Genomic DNA, 26032 nt, shown 5'->3' with positions numbered 1-26032 from the left:
AGGCCTTTTCTTAGCCCAATCAAACCGAAAGAGCCTTACCAGGGTAGAGGGGACTAACACCAGAAGAGCCTGTGACACGCCTACACAAATTTGGGAATTCAATTCCTTTAAAAGGCCCGGATGTGACCTAACCTCGATATTTACCACCCCTGTCATCCCTTAATATTTCTATTGAACTATTGGATTAGTAGCTAGAAATCTGCTCTAATCGGGTCCCCTGGGAATGCGTTAGTTTGACCCCCCCCCCAAGTAATCCAAAGAGCTGTCAGACCAAATGAAAGGGTACTGGTTTTTGATCACTGACATGGCTTTTGTGGGGATGGGCACATTAAGGCCCCTTGGTTTACTGTCATTCTCTGCAAAGCGATACACTTATATGAAGCTTCTCAACTCCTCCATTACGGCAGGAATAGATTGCTAAGTCCTTAACGTGCAAAAAAAGGACACTGTCTGCATATGAAGTCATACGCCCTTTGTCTTTGAGGATCCCTTGTATTTCTTCTTTCTCCCTTAATCTTTGACTAAAGGCACCGTAGAGAGAGTCAAAAGTGATGGAATTGGGGACATCGCTACCGCAATCCCCACAAAATATAGATAGGAGCAAAAACTGCCCCATTAATCCTCAATTTCATAACTGGCTTTTGGAAATGTGCCAATAGACAGGAGATAAGTGAGGCCAAGCACATAGGCCTTCAAAACCTTTCACGTATAGTGCCAATCCAACCTATCAAATACTTTATTTGTGTCAAGTGCCAGTATGTAAAATGAAATTCCCTGGGCTCTCCCGCAATCCACTATATTTAACCCCATTTGATATCATTGTATCTGCTTCTATCAACATAAACCTGGTCTGGTCGGGGTTGATCAGAGCAGGAAGGACCATTATCATATGCAATGTCATAACTTTTATATAAATGTATCATCTACTTTAAACAGACTAATGGACCGGTAGAAAGAATTCATTCTCTTTCTCACCATATTCCACAAAGCCTTTCCAATTTCTACAATATCATTCTTAGTAATAATCCTTTCTTAAATTTTGACCAATGGACTGTTAGCCTTATTCTCCATGGGAACAGTAGAACTGTTTGATTCATAACAGGGATTGCAAGGTCCTGTCTGCCGAATGAGCTTCCAGCTTTCCCTTGCCAATCTAGGGGATCTCTGTGCTTTCAGTGACCCCTTCCACTTGTTTACACGCTATTGTTTCCTATTGTCTTTGCTTGGAGAAAGGCAGCTACCCTAATGCATAGTGTCTTTTTAGCAGGTAACTTACATAGAGCCAACAGCTGTCAAAGATGTAAGCATATCCTATTTTAGATGTCATGGGGGAAGAGTGGCCAGCCAGCTAAAAAACGAAAAATGTATTCTCCCAAGGGTTTTCTCCTCAGTGTAAGAATGTTAGCCAGCCAGTAAAACAAATCCAAACTCAGGCAGGGCCAAGCTCCAGACAGCACCAACTCGAAGGGCGGAATCATGCTCCTTTGGAGTGGGGTCCAGAACTAGAACCCCAGTAATCCACCCATTGAGACAATCCGCATCAGGCACTGGGTCTCTCAGAAGATGGCACCAACGGGGCCCCAGAGAGTGAGATGCCCCCAGCCAAACAGAGACTAGGGCAGGCTCACAGCCCTAGCATTGCTCACAGGTCTGAGCAAGCTGGCCGTCTATGGCCTGGGTCACCAAATCTGTGCCTCAGCTGTATTTGGCAGTCTCCCACAGAAGGCCTTCCTTTAAGTGGACCAGAGATGGTCAGCAGTCATCCCCATCCATGACATCCCCACTAGTCTGCTTATGGGTAGCCCGGTACTTCAACTTTCTGGAAAAAGAGACTTTTGGAGTGGGGGGGCGGAGCGGGAGAGGGGCTTTGTAATCTCAACCTCTGCAAAAAGGAACTCTGGTCTTCTTCGATGAGCAAACACTTTTCCACATGGCACAAAGATGTGTAGGAAAAGCTCACATTACGTGCCACAGACCCTGCCAGTGCAGCACCCTCTGAGAGTGATGCTAATGACAATGTAGTGTCATGTGGCACTCCACCTTGTTGGCATGCACACAAGAAGTAATCCCAATGCCCCTGACTCTAGGCTAGCACAAATGCCTTTCTGACCATCAGTGTCTGGCTAAGAACAGCCTAATTCACAGAACAGAAATTTCCACCACATGTCAGTCTTTGCCCTGCCCAAGGGCAGTCAAGCACCGAAATGCCTGGCAATTCTCTTCTGAACAAGAGTACCAACAGCAACCCCAGACATGTGTTTCGGCCTGGTTGGACCTCATCAGTGAGGGGGAGCTGTGCCTCTCTAAGAGCAGTGAGCAAGGGTTCCACGTCTGGATTTCCCTTGTAACTTAGGGTGAAACCCCAAAGCTACTTAATATTCAAAAACAAGGGGGGGGTTCTGGGAATTTCTCTACTACCGGCCAATATCTGGGTTAGAGTCTCAACCAGAGTCTTTAGCTCACCATCCTTTCACAGAAGAGAAATTTCCACTACATATCAGTCTGTCCTTCCCAATGGCAGTCCAGCACTGAAATGCCTGGCAATTCTCTTCTGAACAAGAGTACCAACAGCAACCCCAGACACGTGTTTCAGCCTGGTTGAACCTCATCAGTGACGTGTCTGGGGTTGCTGTTGGTACTCTTGTTCAGAGGGAGGAAAATTGCATAGCATTTCGGTGCTGGACTGTCCCCAGGGGCAGGGCAGGACAAAGACTGATATGTTTTGGATATTTCTCCTCTGTGAAAGATAGTGAGCTAAAGACTCTGGGTAAGTCTCTCGTAACCAGGACTAATGTCTGGCAGAGGGACTACCAGGACCCCCCCTTGATAATTTGTGTGATTGTATATACATATATAGCTGGCTTGCACAGAAAACCTAGCTGTTCCTTTCACTTTAAAATAGGTATTTTATTTAATTGTTTTTGTGTTTATTGCATTTGTAAGATTGAAAATCTAAATCTCTACGAGTGTAGTCCCTCTAATAGAGAATCACAGTGTTGTAAAAACAATTCAGTGCATTTGTCAATATGAGGCTCATTATGAGTCTGGTGGTATATGGTAAAAGTGAGGGTACGGAATAACTGGCACTTTTACCATACCGCCGAATTAGGAGTCGATGGTAATCCAGTGGAATAAGCCCCAGGGGAATTAGTGCCAGTGGAATTACTGCCAACATATGGCAGCATTAGCCCCGGATACAAAACTGTATTTCCGCTGTATTACAAGTTGAAATACTGCCAATAACAGGTGGTAATTCTGCCAAAAAACACAGTGCAGTTACCTCCACATGAAAGGTGGCAGTAAATGGCATACAAATGATGAAAATTAAATGAATGGCACACCCAATCCACTCAGGAAGGGTGCATACGGCCCACACGTTCCCCAAACCTATTTTGCAACACCTTGTTGCCACTAGTTGCGAATATGGCCATGCAGCTGCTCCTGCTCTGCATTGAACTGCACAGGCTGGAAGAAAAGCACTCGGTACAGGGGGGTGCAGAGAGGAGGAGATGCTATGCAAGGCGAGCGCCCATGCCCCGGGCCAGGCCCTCACCCTTTGGGCCTTGACTGACAACCAGTAAATCATCCTGTACCGACTGGACAGGGAGACTATTGCTGAGCTGCTCACCCTGATCCAGTAGGACAAAGAGAGCAGGATAAACATTAGAACAGCCTTTGCCCCACTGCTGAAGCTTGCGTCTACCTTTCATTTCTTGGCACCCACGTGTCCAATGTGTGATTGCCGCTCTGGACTGCACCCACATGGTGTAGGTGGCCCCCCAGGCATCTGAAGAGGAATACCGCAACACGAAGCAGTATCACCCCCTGAATGCTGTCCAGGTCACCTGCAATCCTGACCTCATTACACACTGCTGTGCCCGCTGCCCTGGTTCCACCCACAATGCCATGGTCCTGTGGAACAGCACACTTCCTGGATACATGGAGAGGCATAGAGTGCACCCCGACATGGATATTGGTTGAGTACACGTGCCATCACATCAACTGATCTCGCAGCACCAGTGAAATGCCATGTGAGCGGGGGGCATTACCAAAAAATAAATAAATAAATACAGCTGAACAATGCATGCCCGGTCAAGGCCCTGCACATACAGGACCTGGCCCCTCACCCCGCACATGACAGCCAACAACCCACAGGACACGGACATGGTTGACAATGCAGTAGTAAGTCGCCAACGCATATTGGCCCACCAGGCAAGCAACATACACACACACAGGACTACAGGAACCACAATGCAACATTATACAATCCCTATACATGGAATGACAAAGTTCAACATTGCACAAAGACCATGCAACACTGGCAGAAAGTAATGCCATGTAACCATGTGTGTGAAGCCATTCTGAAATAGACAAAGACAACACAAACCTGCACAAATACAACTAAGCACCCATCAGGGCACATGCACAAGAGCAAAACACACGCCCACCACAGGCACCATGGCATTGTTACATGCCAATCACAGACCCTGAAAGCAACGAGTCCTGGCTGTGAGCTGTGTGCATGGTGTTACACGACAATGCAAATTTTCCCCGTAATAAATTACTCCACATTCAAGTACTGTGATGGTAAATCATGTTGTATGACAATACTTGTAAAATGCACAGAATGCCCATCAACATGTGTTGGAAAATGCAACACATACACTATGCTCTGTGACTGTCACCTATACCCTTTGCCCTTGCAAGTGACTCTAAATACCCCCAGCTACCATGGCTGATGACGCCTGTGTGCAATCCACCGACACCACAGGAAATAGCCTACAACAAGGTACATGTCCAGACCAGGCTGCATATCGAGCAAACCTTTAGCTTGTTGAAGTTAGTTTCCGGTGATTACACCAGACTGGAGGGGCCTTGATGTACAGGCCAGCGGAGGTCAGACAAATTGTTCTTGCCTGTGCCATGCTGCACAACATTTGCATCACGTGGAATGTCCCGCTGCCTCCTGATGAGGACTCACTATCTGCAGGTGCTGCGCAGCCACACAGTGAGAGGGAAGAGGGTAGGTGTGGACATCTGGTTCGGCAAGAACCTCTAGTCCATTTTTTAGCACATTGATACCCACATGCTACGCACCTCTGTATATAGTCACATTATGGATTACACACATGCACACAATAAGGAATATCCTAGCATTTATTTATTTGTTTTTTATAACACGCTTAGTACCAGAGTTAGGTTTCTAAGCGTGGATTCGTGGATTCGAACCGCTGTTGCTCTGCGTGGTCTTGCTTCCAAGACCAGCATGTTGCCCCTGTGCTATCCTCTGTTCACGTTGCTTTGAATGAACTAGTATTTAATTATCAAATGTGAAAACACCCTCATCACCCTCCTCTCGCTCCCTAAAACACCATCTCCAACAAACCCTCCCATCCCACCCCCTGCCCCAACACACCCTCATCACCTACCTCTCTTGAACTAAATGTGCATGCTGAATGTTACTTCCTATGCCTTTTGGCCTTCTCCCAGGACCCTTAGGTGTGAGGTGGCACAAGGAGCGGCACCTTGCAGGGTTCAGTGGGGGTGATGGAGGTGGAGGGCTCAGACACCTTCAGAGTCAGCTGCATGCATGAATCGAAGGACTCTTCAATGGCCACGATGCCCTGCGTATGTTACCCATCCTCTGCCCTACCATGGTGATGGCACTGGTGGTCTGGCAGAGGGAACAGGACGCCTTTTTAAATTGAGGCCTGGTACTGCTCAATGGCATCCAGCCTCGCCCATATGACTGCTGTGGTGTGGCACAGATGGTGGGCCCTTGGGACGAATGGGGCTGAAACAGAGTGAGCGGAAGCCCATGTCGTCATCCTCATGGGAGGTGCTTTCACTGCCTGTGTCTTGAAGAGGTTTGCAGTGGTGACGCATGTTCCACGTTGGTGATGAGGGGTGACAGGACCCAGATGTGCGGGTGCTGGCACGTGTACAGCATCTTTCTGTATTGCTGCAGGGACCAGCTATGGAGTGACTGTGGCTGCACCTGCATCGGCTTCTGCAATGCCACCTGCATGGCTGATGGGGGGAGGTCACACTGGGCACCACTGTGGGGACGGTGGTTTCCTTGATGCCTTCCACAGTTGCCAAAAGGGTGGTGCCCTGTGGCTTTGCTGCCTCCTTCCCGCTCTTCCTCCCTTTCGTGTCCGGCCTTTGCAGGGGTAGAGATGGTCGCACTGCCAGCAGTGGCCAGGGCAGTGGTGGGCCCGGCTTCTTCAGGTTCAGTGGGCTCTGTACCTGTTGGGTGGATAATTACATGCTGTTAATCATCTAGCATACATGTTAATGTGCTAGCAAGACACTCGTACAACATTGGGTTTTATCTGATTACACACATTTTGTATGATGGCCAAGGGTGGTTTTAGACCAATGAGTGCTGTTACTGCTAGGTGGAGGTAGTGTCTGCTGAGGGTGTACACAATGCATGCATGTGAACATTGCCTGTTGGCCTGCCAGTGTTGCTTGTTGTTGTGAGAGCACTGCGGGTTCACTTGCCAACATGGACTGTCATGGCACACATGGTTCTTCTCATGTTTCCCTGTGTTGACTTGCACATTTCACCTACATTACATGTGCAATACATGTTCCCACCTCCCCTGGCACATGCATATATCCGATGTGCCTTTGCACTGATTGCCATGTGTTTGCCCATTCTCTTGCCTGTTGTGCTCATCTATGCTCGGGGGACGCATGCTTTGGCCTCTGCACTCCCAATCCCTTCCATGTGGAGGATAGAGCTGGCCTTCTCCTCCCACGGTGTCAGGGTGATGGGTTCCACAGTGCCACCTCCCGTGGCTGCGCTCTCCCCTGTGGCAAGGCTGCAAACCCTATATTTGGGTTTGTTTCACCTCTTCCTGCAGTCTGCTGAGTCGCGTGGGACAATGCCCACTGCCACCACCGTGTCCCTGATGGAAGACTATATGGTAGTCTTCCTCTGGGCAGAGGTCTTTAGATGCCTGCTGCCATACAGCTCTTCTGTGTGACTCACTGCCTTGTCTGCAGTACCTGCAGCTCTGACTCAGTACATTTCTGCTAATGCAACCTCATCTCTGGGAGTATGGCCTTTACCTTTTTCTATGACATGTTACGACTGCTATGGTGTTTGGATGTCAACAGGAAATAGTAGATTGAGTGTGGATTGTGTTTTTTAAGCTGGCTGCTGCCATGCTTTTCATTCTGGCAATGGCGCTGCCGTAATTAGCACTTAATGTGACCGGCGGGGGTAGTCACAGTAATTCCACCAATTCTGGACAGATTTACTGTTGTCCAGTACTTTTCAGCAGTAACTCCACTGGACAGAATGACTGTTAACGCCAGTGGTGTGTGTACGCTTTCGAAAAGTCATAATACGACAGTCATTCTGCCAAACACGATGGCGGTAGCAGTCATTCTGCGTAGGCAGAATTACTGCTGTATTACCGTTCACTCATGATGAGGCTGTATGTCTAATCCCCTCTTTTGAGTCCACTTTACTTTACAATGGGGACTATGATGCCCCTCAAAGATAGTCAAACTTTCCATTTTCCCCCCACAGACGCTGTACGTAATTCACTGCACATTTGATTCTGTGCATAGCACACTGCTTTAATGGGAAGAACGCACTTGTTGGCACCCAAATCTGTCACTTAATCCAGACACTTTCTCTTACCTCATTTTATTCACCTTAAAGCTCTGGATGTGGGGGGGACCCCCTGTGTATTGACTGATGCAGCAGAATCAAAATGCAGCTTGATACATTCAAACAGTAGCATTACTTTAATAAGAGTGTCTGATGATACCCAGGCCTGTTCAACATCCCAGTGATGTTACTGCAATTGTTTCTACTCTTTTGACTAAATATGAATTCTAGTACCTGCTACACAGACCTCCTCCTTCTTGTCCCACGACTGAAGCTCCAGGAACCATGAGTTTGCAGGAACTACCAGAAACGACTGCCGTGGCAGCAGCTTTCTTCATACGAATAAGGTACTGTGCACATTTGGTCGTTCTCTACGTCCGACCTTGAGAAATCGGGGTGAACCCCTTTTTCTTACCAAAGGCTGGTCCTTTCTTCCTTCCCTCTTATAACTTTTGCCTCCCTTTGACAATATCCAAGTACTCCTGGCATCGTTCACCTCGAACTGTTCTAAACGTGTGATCCTCGACAACAGAGCCCTGCTCCATTTGACACTGAACGCAGGCCTATTGACTTTAACTGCATTTTTTAACACGTGCTCTGATCCTAGTGCCTTGACAAAAGTATTGCCTATGATTTTTATCCCCTTTGCCTTGGTTTTTATTCAGAGTGCTAAGTGTGACTACGGTTACAATTCTTCCCACGGGTACACTTTTCTTTCGTAAGACCGAACTGTCATTACTGTCAAAAAGTGAGCGTTTCTTAACCCCCGGTAACGTCTTTTGTTTCACAACACCGACCGGTCTGTCAAATCCTAAGGTACTTACCTTGAATTGTCCTAAACCAAGGGAATTGGTTGTGTGTAGTATATTTAAGAGTGTGGTTTTGTTTAATAGAAGTGAAGTGTTTTGTGAACAGATGGTTTAAAAATAAATGTACTTATATTTTTTAACCAGAAACCTTGAGTCAGTGTTTGCTTGAGCCACAGTAATTGTAGTACTTTGTGTAATTCGGTATCCAGTTAAAATGTCTAAAAAAATAAAAAAGATTCGAATGCAATAATGTCAAAAATTATAAGGCTAAAAAAACATTTTGAATATGTTTTTTTTTAATTCGTATGTTTTTTTTGGTTTAGCTAGTAAAAATAAATTGAAAATAAAAAAAACTGGTGGTTTGGGGGGAACCACCCCATGAAAAAAAATAAATAAAAAAAATAAACATTTTTTCAGCATTTTTTTGACATTCGAAAAAATGTCATTCAACATATTCACTATAAACCGTGTAATTCCTATTACTGCTCATTTACTCCTGGGATAAGTCTGGCTGCTCCGCTACTGCTACCACTATAACTGTGTAGTACACGCTTGTACCAAAGGTGAAATTGTATTGCCACTTGTAGACTTAATCACCTTTAGTGTTCCCTAAGGGTACTCCAGAGGATTCTGCCTAACAGTTGAAAGCGAGTGTTAAAACACAATAATTTTGAGGATCATATAAGTTGGGGGTATATGAACAGTTGGAAAGAGTTACAAGAACTTGTGAATCAGACCTTCAGACCTGCCGGTCTTATCTAAAGAGATTATCCTAAAGTGACATTTACCCTTGGAAGCATGGGATCCAATGAAGAAACCCTGAGAACAAGCCACAAGACAAAACGGCAAAGGGGAGGCCATTCGAACAGAGAAATTCATTTAACCCAGTTAAGTTATTTGTTAATAGTGGTAGGTACAGGTTAGATGTAGGTTTGGACTGAGGACATTTTTCATTTATGGACTTTCTGATGACAGACGAGCAGCTTTATTTTAGTTGGTTAGGTAGGGAGAGATAGGTATTTTCTTTATTCTTTAAATAAAAGAAGTTCAAATGTTCAACTTGAGTACAACTCCTTCTTCCGGCCCACCACACATCTTTGAACGTTTTTGGCACCAGTGCTTGCAAACACAACTCTGCAAAGCAAGAGAGCGGGTGTTTGAAGAAAATGCTTAATTTGCACCTAAATGTTGTATCATTGAAATGTAACGACTAATGCACTCAATGCTTTCATTTTCATGAAAGGTTATCAATGTATCTAGATCCCTCCCCCTTTCCTTCAGATTGTGGCCATGTCCTGGTATTAGGCTGAAACATTCCTTTCCCTGAAAGAAATACTTGGGAGTGCATGTGCAAATGAAGAATATGTTCCCGCAACCTGCATCTTCCCAATGGCGCTCCGTCTAACCTTTACTTTTGCTGCTTCAAGTCAATTTCTTTGGTTTGCTGTTAACTGCCCTTTTCCTGAAACTTCAGTGTGATGATCCCACGGTGAAGAATAAGTCTGATCCTGCGGCACGACCCAAGACATCCCTAGCGAAGCGACACTGGCGTAAAGACCCCTCCAGTACATCACTACTTGAATACAAAACGCTGGCAAAAAAATACAAAGAAGCGTTGATTAAAGCAAAATCACAAACCTACAATCGCTGTATCCAGAATGCCAATTCTGGCTCCAAGGAATTGTTTTCAATCCTTCGGGAGTTTAAAAGCAAACCCCCATCCCTACTAGTAGGGCCCGCTAATGATATGGTGTCAATCAATCCATAACTTTTTCTACAACAAGGTGGCATCTCTGGTGGCTAATATCCAATAAACTAAGGATACCGTAGACGTTCTGTTGCAAGATGTTAGAGGAACCGCCATTGGAGTCCACTTCCCACGCTTTTGATTTTACCCCCTGCACTGAAACATTCATCATACAAACTATTTCTGGAATGAAACCTACATCATGTCAAAGCGACACTTGTCCATCCACTATGTTCATAGAGTGTAGGGTTATCCTCGGCCCTTGGGTAACCAAGTTTGTCAATTGTTCTTTCGCTGAGAGTAGTGTTCCCTTATTTTTGAAGGAGGCCTGGGTGACCCCCACTATTAAAGAAGGAATCCTTGAACCCTTTCATTCTTGATAATGATTGTCCTATTACCAATGTTCCCTTCCTTCTTACTAAAAACTGTTGATAAGGTGGCACATTCACAATTCCAAACATTCTTGGAAGATAATGATATGCTTTTGTCCTGTCAATCTGGTTTCTGTAAGGGGCACGGCACCGAGACCACAATGCTTGACCTTCAGCCGAACCTATTACTAAATTTAGACCAAGGGCAATTATCAATCCTTAACTTGTTAGATTTATCTTCTGCATTTGACCTTGTGGACCATAGTTTACTCAAAGGCAGATTATTGTCCCTGATTGGTTGTTCCCACAAAGCAGCCGGTTGGATTGCTTCCTTTTTGGACCCCAGAAATTCTATGGAAAACATAGGCGAAGTTTGCTCAGTCCCCTCACCTGTCACTTGCGGAGTGCCGCAGGGTTCTTGCATTTCGCCCACCCTATTTAACGTCAATTTGATCCCCTTCCTGCTCCTGTTGATAAGCCTTGGTGTCTACGCGGCTAATTATGCCGGTGACACACAGGTGACCATCAAAGTGTCAGGCTCTTATAACAAGGATACAGAAAAGTTGAATGCCATTTATAAAGCCATCCATTCTTGGATGGCTGCAAATTCCTTGACCTTAAATGAAAAAAAACGGAGCAACTTAGACCAAGGCTGAGGTCTCCTCCAGGTGAATATGGTCACTTCCTGCTCCTCGGCATGCCAATTCCTGTGGTAGAAAGAGAAAAAACCCTAGACGTGGTCCTGGCTGCCGAACTGTCCATGTCTCACCAGGTTGCGTCAATTCGGTCTGCGTGTGGGTTGATCACAAAGCTGCTTTGGAATATTCGCCCTTTTCGTGTACATGAGAACTTAGCCACGCTGGCCTCCGTTCTCATTAACACACGGTTGGACTACTGTAATAGCTTGCTTGGCGGTTGTGCCCACTCCTCCATTGCAGCTTTGCAGGTCTCCCAGAATAGGGCAGTGAGGGCAGTTTCAGGACTCACCAGGCGAGCGCATGTTACAGCAGAAAGGCATAGCCTTCATTAGCTGCCCTTAAGGCTCAGAATAAGACACAAAGTCCTGACACTCACATATAAATGTGTGACGAACACAGCACCCCGGTATCTGGTAGCTCACCTTGAACCTCAGATCTCCTGCGGCCCACTCAGGCCCCCGCACCGTATGAGGCTGGTTAAACCTAGATTTAAACTGGTAAAGGCTGGTGGACGGAGTTTCAGTGTACAAGGTCCTGATTTTTGGAATATGCTATCACCCGAATTTAGAGCCACAGACACAACTACTAAGTTTAAAAAGGAGCTGAAAACTATTTAACCTCCCGCGTGATTAGGGTCATTCTCTGTAGTGTGTTTTATTATTTTTGCTCTCAGCTGACCGAAGGTTTCCGTCATGGTTTCCTCTTGCGTGCCGTTCTAATACTATTTGTATCTGTTGTCTGTGTGTGTCTTTTCGTGCGCGCCCTGAAGCATAGGGGCGTGTAGCGCGATGATATAAGAATTTTTAATAAATAAATAAAGAGGACTAATGCAGAGCTGATTATTGTCAATTTACTTACACATTCTCTTCCAAACTTTGATGACAAGGATCATGCTTCCAAAAAATCCTCTGCCTCGCAAGGCCACCGCAGGCAGATAAAGCGAAAACTTCAGCAGAAACACTTGGCCAAGATTTGGCTTAACGTCCATCATCTGTGTAATAATTAGGGAGGTTAGACAATGCTTCTAGTTCCGAAAAAGATACACTACTTGGTACTGAATAGATTAAAAGCTTCTAAGTTGCAAACAATGAGACTATTCCGTTTGATGGATTTAGGTCTGGACAAGACTGTAGCACCCTCTCAAGACTGGCAACCCACTGAGCCTGCTCAATCTTATGAGGATAGGCCTGGGTGATTTAGATCGCCATTCAACATCTATTTCCTAAGGGACCATACTATAGGCTTCCCAGCTATGGTAGCCCTGTTCCTATGAGTAGATATCCCTACAACTCTACTTAGGTCTCCATCACGTTCTACTACAACACTATATACAGTGTTCTGGTGGAGCTGACAGACATAATAGGCCCAGTATTTCCTTAAAAGGATGTCTCTTTCCTGAAGTAGGTCGGTACACTTCATAACTTTCAGCTCCAATGGTCACCCTTTGCCAGTCCTGGTGTTAGTGACACCCTTCCACATGGATGGCTATCCCTTCCCTCTGCTGAAACATTTGCAGTTTTATCTATGAAGATACGGAAATTGTTGGACTGTACCCATCCTTTTATCCTAAAGGTGTTTGTACATTCACCGTTAATCAGAAGAGTTGTTTACAATAAATCGTTCTGAAGCACTCTTCTTTTTTTGTTTATTATTTATTACTTTTACAGTTTACACAAAAACTTTTAGGTAAATCAGTCGTCCTTTTGCTTCTTTGAAAAAAGATAGATTATTTCCTTCATCATTTACCAGTCCAGGTCACCTGTCTGGATTTCCTATTTACGACACATCTGTACCGAAGATTTTATTGCCAGAGCTGGTCCCAAGACTTCTCTGTAGAAACCGACTGTAGCGATTATCAAGTTCGATTTTTGTCCACTAAGTACATATTTCCACCATCTATTAGCTGTCACTGTTGTATAGTTGGCTAGGAAATGACTGAACACTTGAGATCTTTGCTGCGTGAAATGCGAACAGGTGGTAGACAGGTGCATCAGTGTTTCTTTCCTGTTTATTTCGCCACAGAATCTAAATGGGATCCCAGGCTGCAATGATTTATCCGGTATTACAGATATTGAGGCGGATTCTCATAAAGACTGTTTGGGTCCCCGGATGTGGGCATCTTTTTATGTATGGCTGCAGCCCTTCTAATTTTCTTGGTTCAGCTGCTAAATCCTGATGGAGTTTGAACTGGGCTATTTCATCAATGGTGGTAATCCAATCCTTGCACTTTAGTTTTATCTTTACTGATCCTGGGGTCAGCAGCAAGTCTTCCAATTGACTTTCCAGGCTCAACAGTACTGCTTCACACTTTTCTTCCCATGCTAGTACTCGGGGGTTTTTGCCCAGTCTTCTGAGGCTGAGAGCGATCTACATTGTCTGGATTTATGTAGGGCTGTTTGGAATAGGAGTAAGAAAAGGGGAGCCTGATTAACGTCTATGGCCCTCCAGGCTGTTCTATAATATAATAGAGAGATTGGGCCAACTAGACCAGAGACGACAATTAGCTATTGTTCAAATCGTAATAGCTTTCTGTTTATTGTACAAATGCATATATCATATGAAAAGTATATTTACAATGTTTATATTCATTGGTCAGCTCCACAAACCAACTGTAATACATCCCTTCACAAACCACTCATTCACAACTCATTCATACAGTCATCATATTAACAAAAAATTAGAAACAGGTGATGTTCTGTTTAAATCACAGTAATAGGTCAAACAGTTCTTAAATTAAGCACTCAATTATTTCACAATGTGCCCCTCTGCTAGTATTCAGGGGGTTTAGAAAACCATTGTCAACATGTTTCGGTTGAGTTCTCTTAACGAGGATGAAACAGCCCCCTCGTGTCGTGACTTAATATTCAACCTTCTTCAGGACAGGGGGCAATCGCCGATTCTGCGTTGCCTCTTGATAGAAAGACAAAGGTGGAGGATGTATGTGGCGAGAGAGCCTTAGATCTACAAATAAAAAATGAATGGCGTTGTCATCTCTGTGTTTACTCAAAAAATTAAGTTACTTAATATTCCAATACAGTTTTCTTAATTTGCTGTATGACACCTGCTCACCTCCTCTGAAACTTTTCAGGGGCTGGCAAACTGGTAAGATGGAATGAATCCCGTCGTGAATGCTCCCAGAAGTGGCGCTTCACGTGATGTATGCCCTATAATGAAAAAGGACACATGTATTTTTTTAAAAAAGGAAGGAACTACCTGGACAGTTGGGACCCAATAATGTGGGAGACAAAGTGAATACAATAACGGGTTGGTACTCACTGTTTTTTTTTTTAAAAAAAGAGCGAAGAGAACTAGTTTCTTGTTTGTCTCTTGTGGCCCGGTTAGGGGGCGAATTTATTCAAGCAAACAGCCGTGTATTTGAAACCGCCTGCAGAGGAGAGAACAAAGCATGTATAACATGCATTTAGCTGCTGTGGCTTAGTAGTGTAGCTACCCATCCATACTAAGCGATATAAGGTACATAAGCACATTGGCATTTAAAATGGAAACGCTTACTTGTATCAACCGTGTAGTTCATCACGATTGTGACACACTGGGGAAGAGGCCAGTTGTGGAATCCCACATAGTGTGTGGCCGTGGACCAAAGTAGTCTCCACTGGGCCGTGTGGCTGCCTAAATGAACACAAGCACAATGCGGCATGTTGATTAACTCTACGGTCATTGTGCCGTGAAGACATAGTACGCTACAGAGTCACTTTCTGTCAATCTAGGTGTTTCATTACCTTGCTAGGCCGTTGATAAATACTAACGCAGCAGGTTAAACTGTTGCTGCTGTGGCACCTTTCGTGAGTCAAGATTGAGTGGAAGCTCAGCGCGCATGCGCTTTAGCGTCCATAAACAGCCCCTCAGGATTGTGGGCTTTGCAGTCCACAGTGCTACTGCATGTAATTTAAAATGTAAAAAGAAACAGTGAAAAACTTTTTCTTGTCATGGCTCGAGGTGTGTCTCAAAATGGGACACAGGAACTCGGCAGGCTTGCTTTACTAGAGAATGGGCTTAATAGTCCAGAGAAAGCCGCGCCTGAAGCATCTAAATGCATGTTATCGCGTCGCCTCACAATGGTGGGTGGCTTTGCATTGTTGGTTTTGTAGTTCACAATACTCCTCCAATGAAGTTCGTGCATAATAAAATGTGGGAGACAAAGTGAAGAACTCATATTGTGGAGCTGCGATTGAACTAATGAAATAGATCGAACTAATGGAATAGATCGAGGTGTCTTAAGATTGAGCAACATCAACATAGAGACCGGGCTTACTTACCTTGTTAGTAAATTGTGGACTTACTGGTCCAGGCAATCATGCCTAAAGCGTCTGATACGTATGTTCGTGTCGTCCCTCATAGTTACTGCTATCCCGTGATCCAGAAATCTGTATGTGCTCTAACGAGTCACAGGTCGGAATACCGTCCATACACACCTCGCAGTTGAGGGAAACTTGCATGTACAGCGTATTGTGAGCAAGATAGTTCACAAAGAATTAATTGTTGTTTAGTACATTCCACTCTACTGAAATATTTAACCCGTGATGTACTGTGTCTAAGGAATAAATCCATTTCTGTTCAAGACGGTGGAGAGCCGTTGCCATGTCCCCGCCTCTTGTTTTCAAGTTCAGAGTTTGTAAAACAAACCACTTCATTTCTGTATCTTTATGGTTGTATCTCTTAAAATGATCGACCAAAGGCTTGTCAGGGGTCTGGTTTCTGATGCACGAACAATGTTCTCCAATGCGGACCTTCACTGCTCTGACGGTTTTCCCTACATATAGTAGGTCGCATGGACACGATATCACATAAATTGCATTCTTCGTGCAGCAGTTGGTATGATTTTTCATCACCCACGTCTTGTCCCTGTATTGGAAGGTGTGTTTAGTCTCAGTCAAGGGGCAGACACTGCAATTGCCACATTTATAGTGGCCAATAATGGGGGGGAGTCCCCATTGGTTCATGATGATGGCATCTCGGGGTTTCTCACGGTAGGTATGAACCAGTTTTTGTCACAGATTACAGTTACGTTTAAATGCGAACATTGGTTTCCGTGATAGTGTTCCGGGATATTTTACCAAATCCCAGTTTCGGTTAATTATTTTTCTGATTGTGTTACTGATGGGATTGAATGTAGTAACACAGACCAATCTCTCATTCGGTTTTTTGTCCTTGCCTTGTAGAGAAAGTTCCTCTGTTTGTATTCACAGCTCTTTTCAGGTTGTTTTTCACCAAACGTTTTGGGTACCCCCGGGAGTCCAGCCTAGCTTGAAGTTGTGCGGCATGTATGTTGTAGTCCTCCTTATCAGTACAATTGCGTCGAATCCGCAAAAATTGGCCGTAGGGTAGGTTAAATTTAAGACTCTCTGGGTGAAAGCTTGAGTAGTGCAATAAAGTATTCTTATCCGTGGCTTTTCTGTAAAGTGTGGTGGCTAAGTTGTTGCCTTGTTTTCTGATCATAAGATCCAGAAAACTTACCTCTTCTTTACTCCACTCAATAGTGAATTTAATGTTCAGATCACAAGTATTGAGCCATTTATGGAAAGAAAGGAGAGATGTATGGTCCCCTCGCCAGATGATAAACACATTGTCGATGTAACGACGCCACATCTTGAGCTGTCCTACTTTGGTCCACGGCCACACACTATGTGGGATTCCACAACTGGCCTCTTCCCCAGTGTGTCACAATCGTGATGAACTACACGGTTGATACAAGTAAGCGTTTCCATTTTAAATGCCAATGTGCTTATGTACCTTATATGGCTTAGTATGGATGGGTAGCTACACTACTAAGCCACAGCAGCTAAATGCATGTTATACATGCTTTGTTCTATCCTCTGCAGGCGGTTTCAAATACACGGCTGTTTGCTTGAATAAATTCGCCCCCTAACCGGGCCACAAGAGACAAACAAGAAACTAGTTCTCTTTGCTCTTTTTTAAAAAAAAACAGTGAGTACCAACCCGTTATTGTAGAACCACTTTATTGGGTCCCAACTGTCCAGGTAGTTCCTTCCTTTTTTTAAAAAATACATATGTCCTTTTTCATTATAGGGCATACATCATGTGAAGCGCCACTTCTGGGAGCATTCACGACGGGATTCATTCCATCTTACCAGTATGCCAGCCCCTGAAAAGTTTCAGAGGAGGTGAGCAGGTGTCATACAGCAAATTAAGAAAACTGTATTGGAATATTAAGTAACTTAATTTTTTTAAGTAAACACAGAGATGACAACGCCATTCATTTTTTATTTGTAGATCTAAGGCTCTCTCGCCACATACATCCGTCACCTTTGTCTTTCTATCAAGAGACAACGCAGAATCGGCGATTGCCCCTTTGTCCTGAAGAAGGTTGAATATTAAGTCATGACACGAGGGGACTGTTTCATCCTCGTTAAGAGAACTCAACCGAAACATGTTGACAATGGTTTTCTAAACCCCCTGAATACTAGCAGAGGGGCACATTGTGAAATAATTGAGTGCTTAATTTAAGAACTCTTTGACCTATTACTGTGATTTAAACAGAACATCACCTGTTTCTAATTTTTTGTTAATATGATGACTGTATGAATGAGTTGTGAATGAGTGGTTTGTGAAGGGATGTATTACAGTTGGTTTGTGGAGCTGACCAATGAATATAAACATTGTAAATATACTTTTCATATGATATATGCATTTGTACAATAAACAGAAAGCTATTACGATTTGAACAATAGCTAATTGTCGTCTCTGGTCTAGTTGGCCCAATCGGGCTGTTTGGAATGACTGGGGCCCACACTCCAGTAAACCAGACAGCAAAGGCCTCAGCTGCACAGTAGATGATTTCTAAATTCTGGAATCTTAGTTTAAGACTGAAATCTCACTCCCTGCTACGATTCATGTCCATGATGCGAGAAGCAAGTTGTATTCAATTGAATTTTGTACTCCATGTCCCTAGTTGAAGTTATTTTCAATGCAGCCATTTGCCCTTCTTATCATGCTGTTTGTATGGGTGTTGGTTCTAGATTGGATCTTTCGTTTGGCCAGACACTACTGAAGAATGTCTTTGGCTGGTGCATGGACTCAGTGCATAGATGGCCTTCCCCTGGTTAGTTTTTTCCATCTGTTTTTACAAGATGTATCTGCTTCGTTTTGTTTTGTTTCTATTGCTGAGGGCAGGTTTCTGACTATGTTGACATCTCCTCTTTTCGTCCGGAATATCTCACAACTAATGTGGCATTCATCCCCCGTTCCAGGTGCTGGAATGGAGGATAATGGGCTAGCAGCTCAAGTTATTGGCCCGAGCCCATGTACAAGCCAAGTTTACAGTCTAGCCGGATCTAACATACTAGTAGATTAAATTCACAAACAAGCCAAGTTTACAATCTAGCCCGATCTAACATACTAGTAGATTGAATCCATGTACAAGCCAAGTTTACAGTCTAGCCTGATCTAACATACTAGTAGATTGAATTGATGAACAAGCCAAGTTTATGGTCTAGCCTGATCTAACATACTAGTAGATTGAATCCATGAACAAGCCGACTACATGGCCATGAATTCTCGCTCTACTGGGCTTTATCAAGGCCGTGGTATAAAACTTAAATAGCATCAATATTAGCATTCCTTGTTGCTTGTTACTGTAGGAAATAGCCAAAGTGCTTGTTACTTATGTTCATCCCGTATCTTGCTTGAAAGGTGGTTTCCAAAATCTCATTATTTACGTACATCCATGCTCAACTGATCCATTTGCAACATCGTGTGTGCATGAGTCCCCTAATTTATTCTTCTATATAATAAACCTGTTTTCAATTGAATACTTAATTTTCTTTGTAAATCAACTATGTAGTGGTATTATGCCATGCAATCGCACTTCATTGTGAAGGCAGACATTAATATGCAACAGCGGGCTGGCCTGCGATGAGAATATCAACCAGGCAAGTGCGCTTGCCCCAATTGTTTCAACCCTTCTGTAACAGCCTATTGGCTGTAAGTTATTTTGATAAGTATGCGCCATTGCATAGAGGGGCCTGTAGCACTTGCACAAACGAAGAAAGGGGAAGTCATGCTTTCCCCAGTTTTTGTGCACCTTGCTGCAAAGCCTTGCAGTAAATGGCATCACTGCCTGAACCTGGATCATGGGGTAGGAAAATCTGCATGGGAGTGCAGTGTTTGTGCTTTCAGTGACAGTTTTTCAAAGAGTAGTGTCACGATTGACATAGCATAAATCCCGGAGTGCCTGCAGTCAATAATTGCCATGGATGTTATGGGCCCATTTGAGTTATAGATGAGGGCCTGGTACATGTGTGCACCCATTAATTACCATTCCATATGTCCTTATGTTGCGTGCATGCTTGAAGGCACTACTAGTCGTGTGGGGAAGCTTATCCTGGAGGGCTTACCCACAACAGTTGTCAAGGATAATGACACTGAATTCGCACCTTGAGGCATTCAGCATTCCGATACCTCTCTTTAATAAGGACAACGTCAAGAACGTGGATTCAAATAAGGGGAATTGATCAAGAGTTTTGCAAAGTGTATTATTGTCCTATCACGTTAACCCACATTCCATTACGGGGAAAAAACCTTTTGCATTACTGAGATGAAGATTGCCATGAACAGAGGTATTTCCTGGATGGTTGAGGGACAAAGTCCAGAAGTTCAGTTTGTTCTCATGTGACATGGTTCTGGAATGGAACGGGTAGGTAGGAAACAACCAGGGATAAAGGCTTACGCTGATCACCGCCGCAGTGCTAAGATGAGGAAGTTTGTGGTTGGCAAATTTAAGATCAAACTTGTATGTCCCAGTTCTCCGATCCCATGAGGATAGACAGGATACAAATGTGCGTTTAGAGGACGAATGTGTCTTAATTACTCAGTGAGTTCACCTGCAAGACATTGCAAAAATCTGCATGTACAAGTGCCTGCTAGTTGTGCAACATATCTTGGTGAAGATACAGTGGTTGCTAGCCTACGCGCTAGTTGCCCAAGTCTGTTCATACGCAAACTGGTCATTGTGTTGTGCAACCAGAACATGTGGAACATGGTGCCTCATGTAGTCCAGTTTGCCAATACCTAGTTGCAGGATTACCCAAACAATTTCAGGATTATATGATGTATTCGTTTTGTTCCAGGTATTATTGACTTGTGCTTCAGCTCCTATTTAACTACTGATTGGATCTGATTTGATTTGTCGCAGCCTCTGCGCAAGTGATCCTTAGAATGTTGGAGTCAGGGGTGTTGGAGTCAGGGGCATTCTGAAGGTGACGGTTACAGGGCAGCAAGATCATTTGGAGCCAGGACCCCACCGCGACTGGACGTGTTCTCACAGCGAAATACATGTTTTTGTTCTACTTACGCGTGTACCAGCCCTTCATTGTGGCCAGTACCTTATCACACCTACCTTTCTAGACACATTTGAGATATTCTTTTCGGTCTAATTTGATTTCAAGTTTTGTTTTTCATCAATGTCACTAAAGCTAGTGGCGGACAATGATCACGCTATTTCATTGGACATATGATTAAGTATCACAGGTAAATTGACAACCTGGTGGTCTGGAAACATTGTGAAACACTGGTTGAGTTGTATGTGTATTAAATAACACAATCCAGGTTGTTTTCATTGTTTGTTTTTCTCATCTTTGAAACACACAGATTGAGTGTGCTGACATTCCGCTTCTCTTGTTTTTTGCAGGAGACTGTTCCTGCATCCACAACCTCGCGAGTTTTATGTGTGTTTTCACGAGTCTGTCACAGAAATTGCAGCTGAGCTGGCATTTAAGCTATCTTTTGGAATAGCCACCTAGCTGTGTGCGGCACAAGCATGCCCGTCTCTGCTGCTGTTTCCACCCACTGAAAAGGATGAAAAAGGGAACTCCAATGCTCTGCAGAGTTTTCAATTGGACTGCATCGGCACACCTTATGTGATCATTTTATGAATAATGCAGGCTGTTGTCTTTTTTACAGAATCAATTGTGTCTTAAAAATGCAGAGATTCTCTATTTTGCTAACTTTATGATAGAAGAATTTTTTAAGTGTATCGTCGTTTCACAGTTGTGTTGAAGGCATGTCGGTTTGAGTGGTGCTCGGGAGCACTTATTTCAATTTTACTAAGCTTTCCTTGAATCTATTTAAAATGCATTCCTTCTGAATGTATGTTTTGTACAGTGTTTCAATATCAATGTGAATATTTGTCCCTTTCAAAGTGAGCTGACTGATTTGTGAGCATTTTTAAGCTATTTGAATTTCGCAAGAATTGACGTGTCTGACTGTATTACAAAAACATGAATAATGCTTATTTGAGTGTATCCAAATAATTGAAGACTTTTTGCAGATTTGAGTCTACATTTTGCATGAGTACATAGATTATTTTTGTAGAATGTATTGTTTCTATTCAAAGAAAGTTGTTGACTAAACGCAATGAATTTCGGCCATTTTATTCTGTTACCTATTAAACGAATTGAGTCTAATAACTCATTTCAAAAGTTTCTTTTCCTAGTTTTGCGTCTACACCTTTACTTTGGGGAAGTTCTTTTTCATTGTTGGGAGGGTGCATAGTGTATGTAGCGCTCTCTATATTTGCAAGTACTTCAATCTGTTTTTGTCTTTCACACACAGTGTATCCTTCCCTTTAGCCGTTACCTTGTGGCCAAAACATTGGTACAGAGATGAGATAGAAGGGACACGTTATGGAAAAGCAGAGCAGCTAGTTGGCCTGGGAACTCGCAGTGCTACTGGCATGTATTTACTGCATCACAGATTGTTGTTTTTAGTGTCCTGCTGCTTGCCATGCCTTCCTGCCAACATAAACCAGTGCAGGCACAAGTAAACAACAGAAGACAACTGCAGAGCCCTGTACTTCATGGAGACTGAATCACAGTACTAGTCCCACTTCCTACTTCCTCTTCTTCATTTTAGTTCCTCATCCTAGTCACTAGTCCTCATTCCACTTTCCCTACCCTGGTCTAGTGCCTCTTCTTCCACATCCTAGTTCTTCTTCCCCTTTCTCATCCTAGTCACGATTTCCCTACCCCATTGTAGTTCCCTCATTCTAGTCCCTTTTCCTCTGCCTCGTTTAAGCCCTGGCCCTTGTCCTAGACATCTGCACTAGGTCAGGGGTCTACATCATTTGGCTCGCAAAATGTTTTGCATTACAATTCCAATCAGCTCTATCCTGCATAGCCAGTGTTGGCGGGTCATGGGAGTTGTAGGCAAACGGTCATGATCCCAGTCAGAGAACATAGTCTTCACTCAGACATTCAGGCTAGGCAGAACACATCACATAAATCAGCAGGTCAAAGGTGGGTGTTCGCCTGGCACATATGGTGTTAGGGAGAATTCTCTGTTTAGGCCGAATTTCCTAACCTATTGAGTCCCCCAGCAGCTTTGCTGGATTTTCTGGGTTTATTTTTTCTCTCCTGCCAAGAGTGAGACTCTTTTACCCTCACTCTGGGACATGTTTGAAGTGTGTTTCTTTGGTTTGCCTTGTGTTGAATGGGCTATGGGGTCTTATACTCCATAGGGCCTCATGTGTTTTTGTGAAATGGGTTACACAGCACCCTCAGTGCCGTAACCCAGGGGTGTCCTAGGGACCCCCCAACATAGACTCCATACCCTGGGACTGACTACTGTCTCCCAGGGTCTGTAAAGTCACCATTGACTTTACTAGTCTCAAATCCTGAACAGAACCAGTACAAACCATCATATTGTGGACGTACTGGCCGGGGCAATTCCATTGCCCCGGGGTCTGTTAGTCGAGGGGGCACGTCTCCGTCCCCCCTCATCGAGTTTTGGCTGGTGGCAGTGGAAACTACTTTTTATATTCGACCGCGAATATTTTCCTATGGGATTTCCCATTGTTTTAGGCTAATACCTTTATTTATTTATTTACGGTAGCCTTGAACATACCGCCGGGTTATTTCTTTATTATTATAACTCCGGTTGGTATTTTTTGCCAAAACTTGATTCTAAAATGGCGTTGGTGTTCACCTCTGTAACTCTGACCCAAAGTGGAGCCCTTTGTTCCACTTTTGGCGGGCTTCTCCACAGAAGCCCTCCAAAGTGGTGCCACTCTGTCTGGGGTACTTAGGAGGGGTGGAGAGGGATTTAGGCACCCTGGACTGAGTTACCTTGGTAACTCAAGTCGCACTCCGTCCTGATTGGCCCAAGTGGTGAGCCGGCCGGCTCACCACTTAGCATGTTTGAGTGACAGCTAGGCTGGGTGAATGGGGGTTTGCTGCATAAAAGCAGGGCTTTGGGGACTGGAACTTGAGAAGTCGCCACAGGACCTAAGAAGCCGAAGAGGGAGAAGCCGAGCCGACCTGCCAAGACGACACCACCGGTGAAGCCCTGCAGAACCGTCTCACCACTTTTCCCGACGACAGAGGAGATCTCGCGCTGGAGAGTCTTCTTCCCTTAACTGGTGGGGACAACCAGTTGCTGCCTTCTTTTCGCCGTCCCGAAGCATCTCGTGGCCGCCTTGCCTGTGCCAAGCACCCCGGCAACCGGGATACCATTTTTTACCTCAACCGCGAAAGAGGGGTAAAAATCCTTTGTGACCGGAGAACTCCACGGCTGGCCTCATCCCTGGTAGTGCAACGACCTGCAGCCTTCCTCCCCGTCGAGATCACCTCTTCCTCGGGACGACGCCGCGACTTGCACCCACTACCAGGAACGACTACCACCGCTGGAGGAATCTTTCCACGTTTAAAGGTACTGTGATCCGCCCGGCCTCCCTTGCCACCGATTGTACGGGGTAGATTTAGCCCTCGGCTCTCGAACCTGGGTAGGCCTGGGTCACCCTAACTAAACTTTTCAGAACCGTAGTAAAACCTTTTCTCTCACCTGCAAAGACTGAGGACATTGTGTGATCTTGGGCACATTTTTCGCCTGGCTCCCTCTAAAGCGGGCCCCGAACTAATTCTCCTGGTTCCACCATTGACTGCCTTTGCTAACCTTATGTGAAAAGTGTTTTACCTTACTGCTCTCTTTATTTATGCCTTTTCCCTCCCTTTTGGTAAAACTTGTTGGAGTGTCATCTAACGTTAAGCGCTCACCTCTGTTTGGAAATAAGTGGTGTTAACTTAGAATTGTCCAACAAATGATTAGGGATGTACATATGAGTAATAGTAACTGTGTTTGACTTTCTTATCTTTTCTAGTGTGCTAGTGTAATTTATGAGTGTACCTTTAATAAATAAGTCTATACTTTTACACCTAGCTCTGGTTAGTGTTTGCTTGTGCTACTGTGCCTCTGTACCTATTCTGTATCCTCTGTATACTGCCTAACTCTTCTTGAGGGAAGTCTGGCTGCTCAGCCACAGCTACCACAGTGAATCTGTGCGGTGCAGACTGCTACCAAGTGGGTTTACTGCCAACACCTGTAGTCTGAAATCTTTTGCAGTGGTCCCAGAGGGAACTGCACAGGTTTCTGCCTAACACTGGTGGCAGCAGTGGGATCTGTATTGAGTGTACACTTTAGAGTACTTTTGAGATACCTTAGTGCAACTAACCACAAAGCTTAAGCACAAGAAAGAAAAAGTCATTTTTTAACCTGTCTACTATGGAAAGTTATAGGCAAGAGTCCCTTGCTACAAAAACTGCTGATTGTTTAAGACTTCTCTGTAAGCATAAGAATCTCATGACTAAAGGAAAGAAAATAGAGCTAATAGAAAGGTTGTTAGAAAACCAAAATCTGGAGGATGGTCCAGAGGGACCTATCACTCCAGCAAATGTAGAAAGCCGCAATGATCTTGATATGGCACAAAGTATTGATGATCTTGGGTCAGAACCAGAAGAAGAGGATGAAACTGTTGTAGATAGTCCCTCTAGGCCTCTGTCTGCTCTACCAGCTGTACCTAATGGACCTTTGCCAGGTCCCACATTTAGCCCTCAATACTTTGAACTAGAGAGAATGAAACTTGAATTAGAGTGCAAGAAACTTAATGCTCAAACTGACAAAGAACTAAGGCTAAGGGAAATGGAGCTCAAGTATGAGCTAGAAATGAAGAAACTGTCTGTTGAGAATGCTTCTCTCTCTGGCTCCTCTAGAAGTTCCAGTCCTAAAAGACCCCGGATGCCTAAGGAATTGATTGGTATGTATGAGCCTAAGTTGGATGTGTTGGATTGGTTGTCTATGTTTGAGTATAATCATGGGCTCCAGAACATCACAGGCAATGAGTTACTCACCTGGTTGTTCTCTAGGCTTCCCCCTGTTGCAACTGATGTGGTAATGGAGTTGGGGGAGGAGGATAGAAAAGAGTATGAATGTGTGAAACTAGCTTTGATAGCTAGGTTTGGGAAAACCCCTTCCCAGTATCTTAAGAGGTTTAGGAGCCTCAAAAAGCATGATGGTACCCCTTGGGCTACCTGGGTGTGTGAAGGGCTGAAAAACTTAGAGGGATGGATTAAGGGTTACAAGGTGAACACTTATGAAGGAATGAGAAATCTTGTAATGATGGAGTCAATTTATGATGCCTGCTCTCCTGAGCTCAGACAGCACTTGGCTGATTCACAGGAGTTAGATCCTAGGAAGCTAGCTAAGGCTGCTGACTTGTGGGTTGCCAACCGGGCTACTCACAAGGATTCTGGGGTAACTCAGAAGAAGGATGAGGGAAGACAGCCTAAGAAGGACTCCAAAGAGAATTCTAATAATCCTAATTCCAAAGAGGGCCCCAAACAAAACCATAAGGGTAAGCCACCTGGGAAGCCACAGCAGAGTAGTATACCTTCTGGTGCTAAACCAGAAAGAGGTCAGAACAAGCCTCCATTCCAAAGGACCTTTGGGGCCTGTTATGTTTGTAAGGC

General features: G+C 44.3%; 1 protein-coding gene across 3 annotated transcripts in view; it reads left to right on the top strand.

Moving 5' to 3' along the window:
- The window catches only part of INTU (inturned planar cell polarity protein), a 1700152-nt gene extending 1678435 nt beyond the window's left edge, over positions 1 to 21717 (top strand). For all 3 annotated transcript variants that reach the window (XM_069631109.1, XM_069631111.1, XM_069631110.1), the window contains exon 16: positions 20923 to 21717. In XM_069631109.1, coding sequence (XP_069487210.1) covers positions 20923 to 21034 — 112 coding nt within the window. In that variant the 3' untranslated portion in view covers positions 21035 to 21717. The remainder of the gene's footprint in view (positions 1 to 20922) is intronic.
- The last annotated feature ends 4315 nt before the right edge of the window (positions 21718 to 26032 follow it).

Source organism: Ambystoma mexicanum, chromosome 6q (genome assembly GCF_040938575.1).
Source record: "Ambystoma mexicanum isolate Mex_15411 chromosome 6q, UKY_AmexF1_1, whole genome shotgun sequence".
Classification (NCBI taxonomy): domain Eukaryota; kingdom Metazoa; phylum Chordata; class Amphibia; order Caudata; family Ambystomatidae; genus Ambystoma; species Ambystoma mexicanum.
The sequence above is the reverse complement of the archived record's forward strand: the minus strand, read 5'-3'. Positions and strand labels throughout refer to the sequence as shown.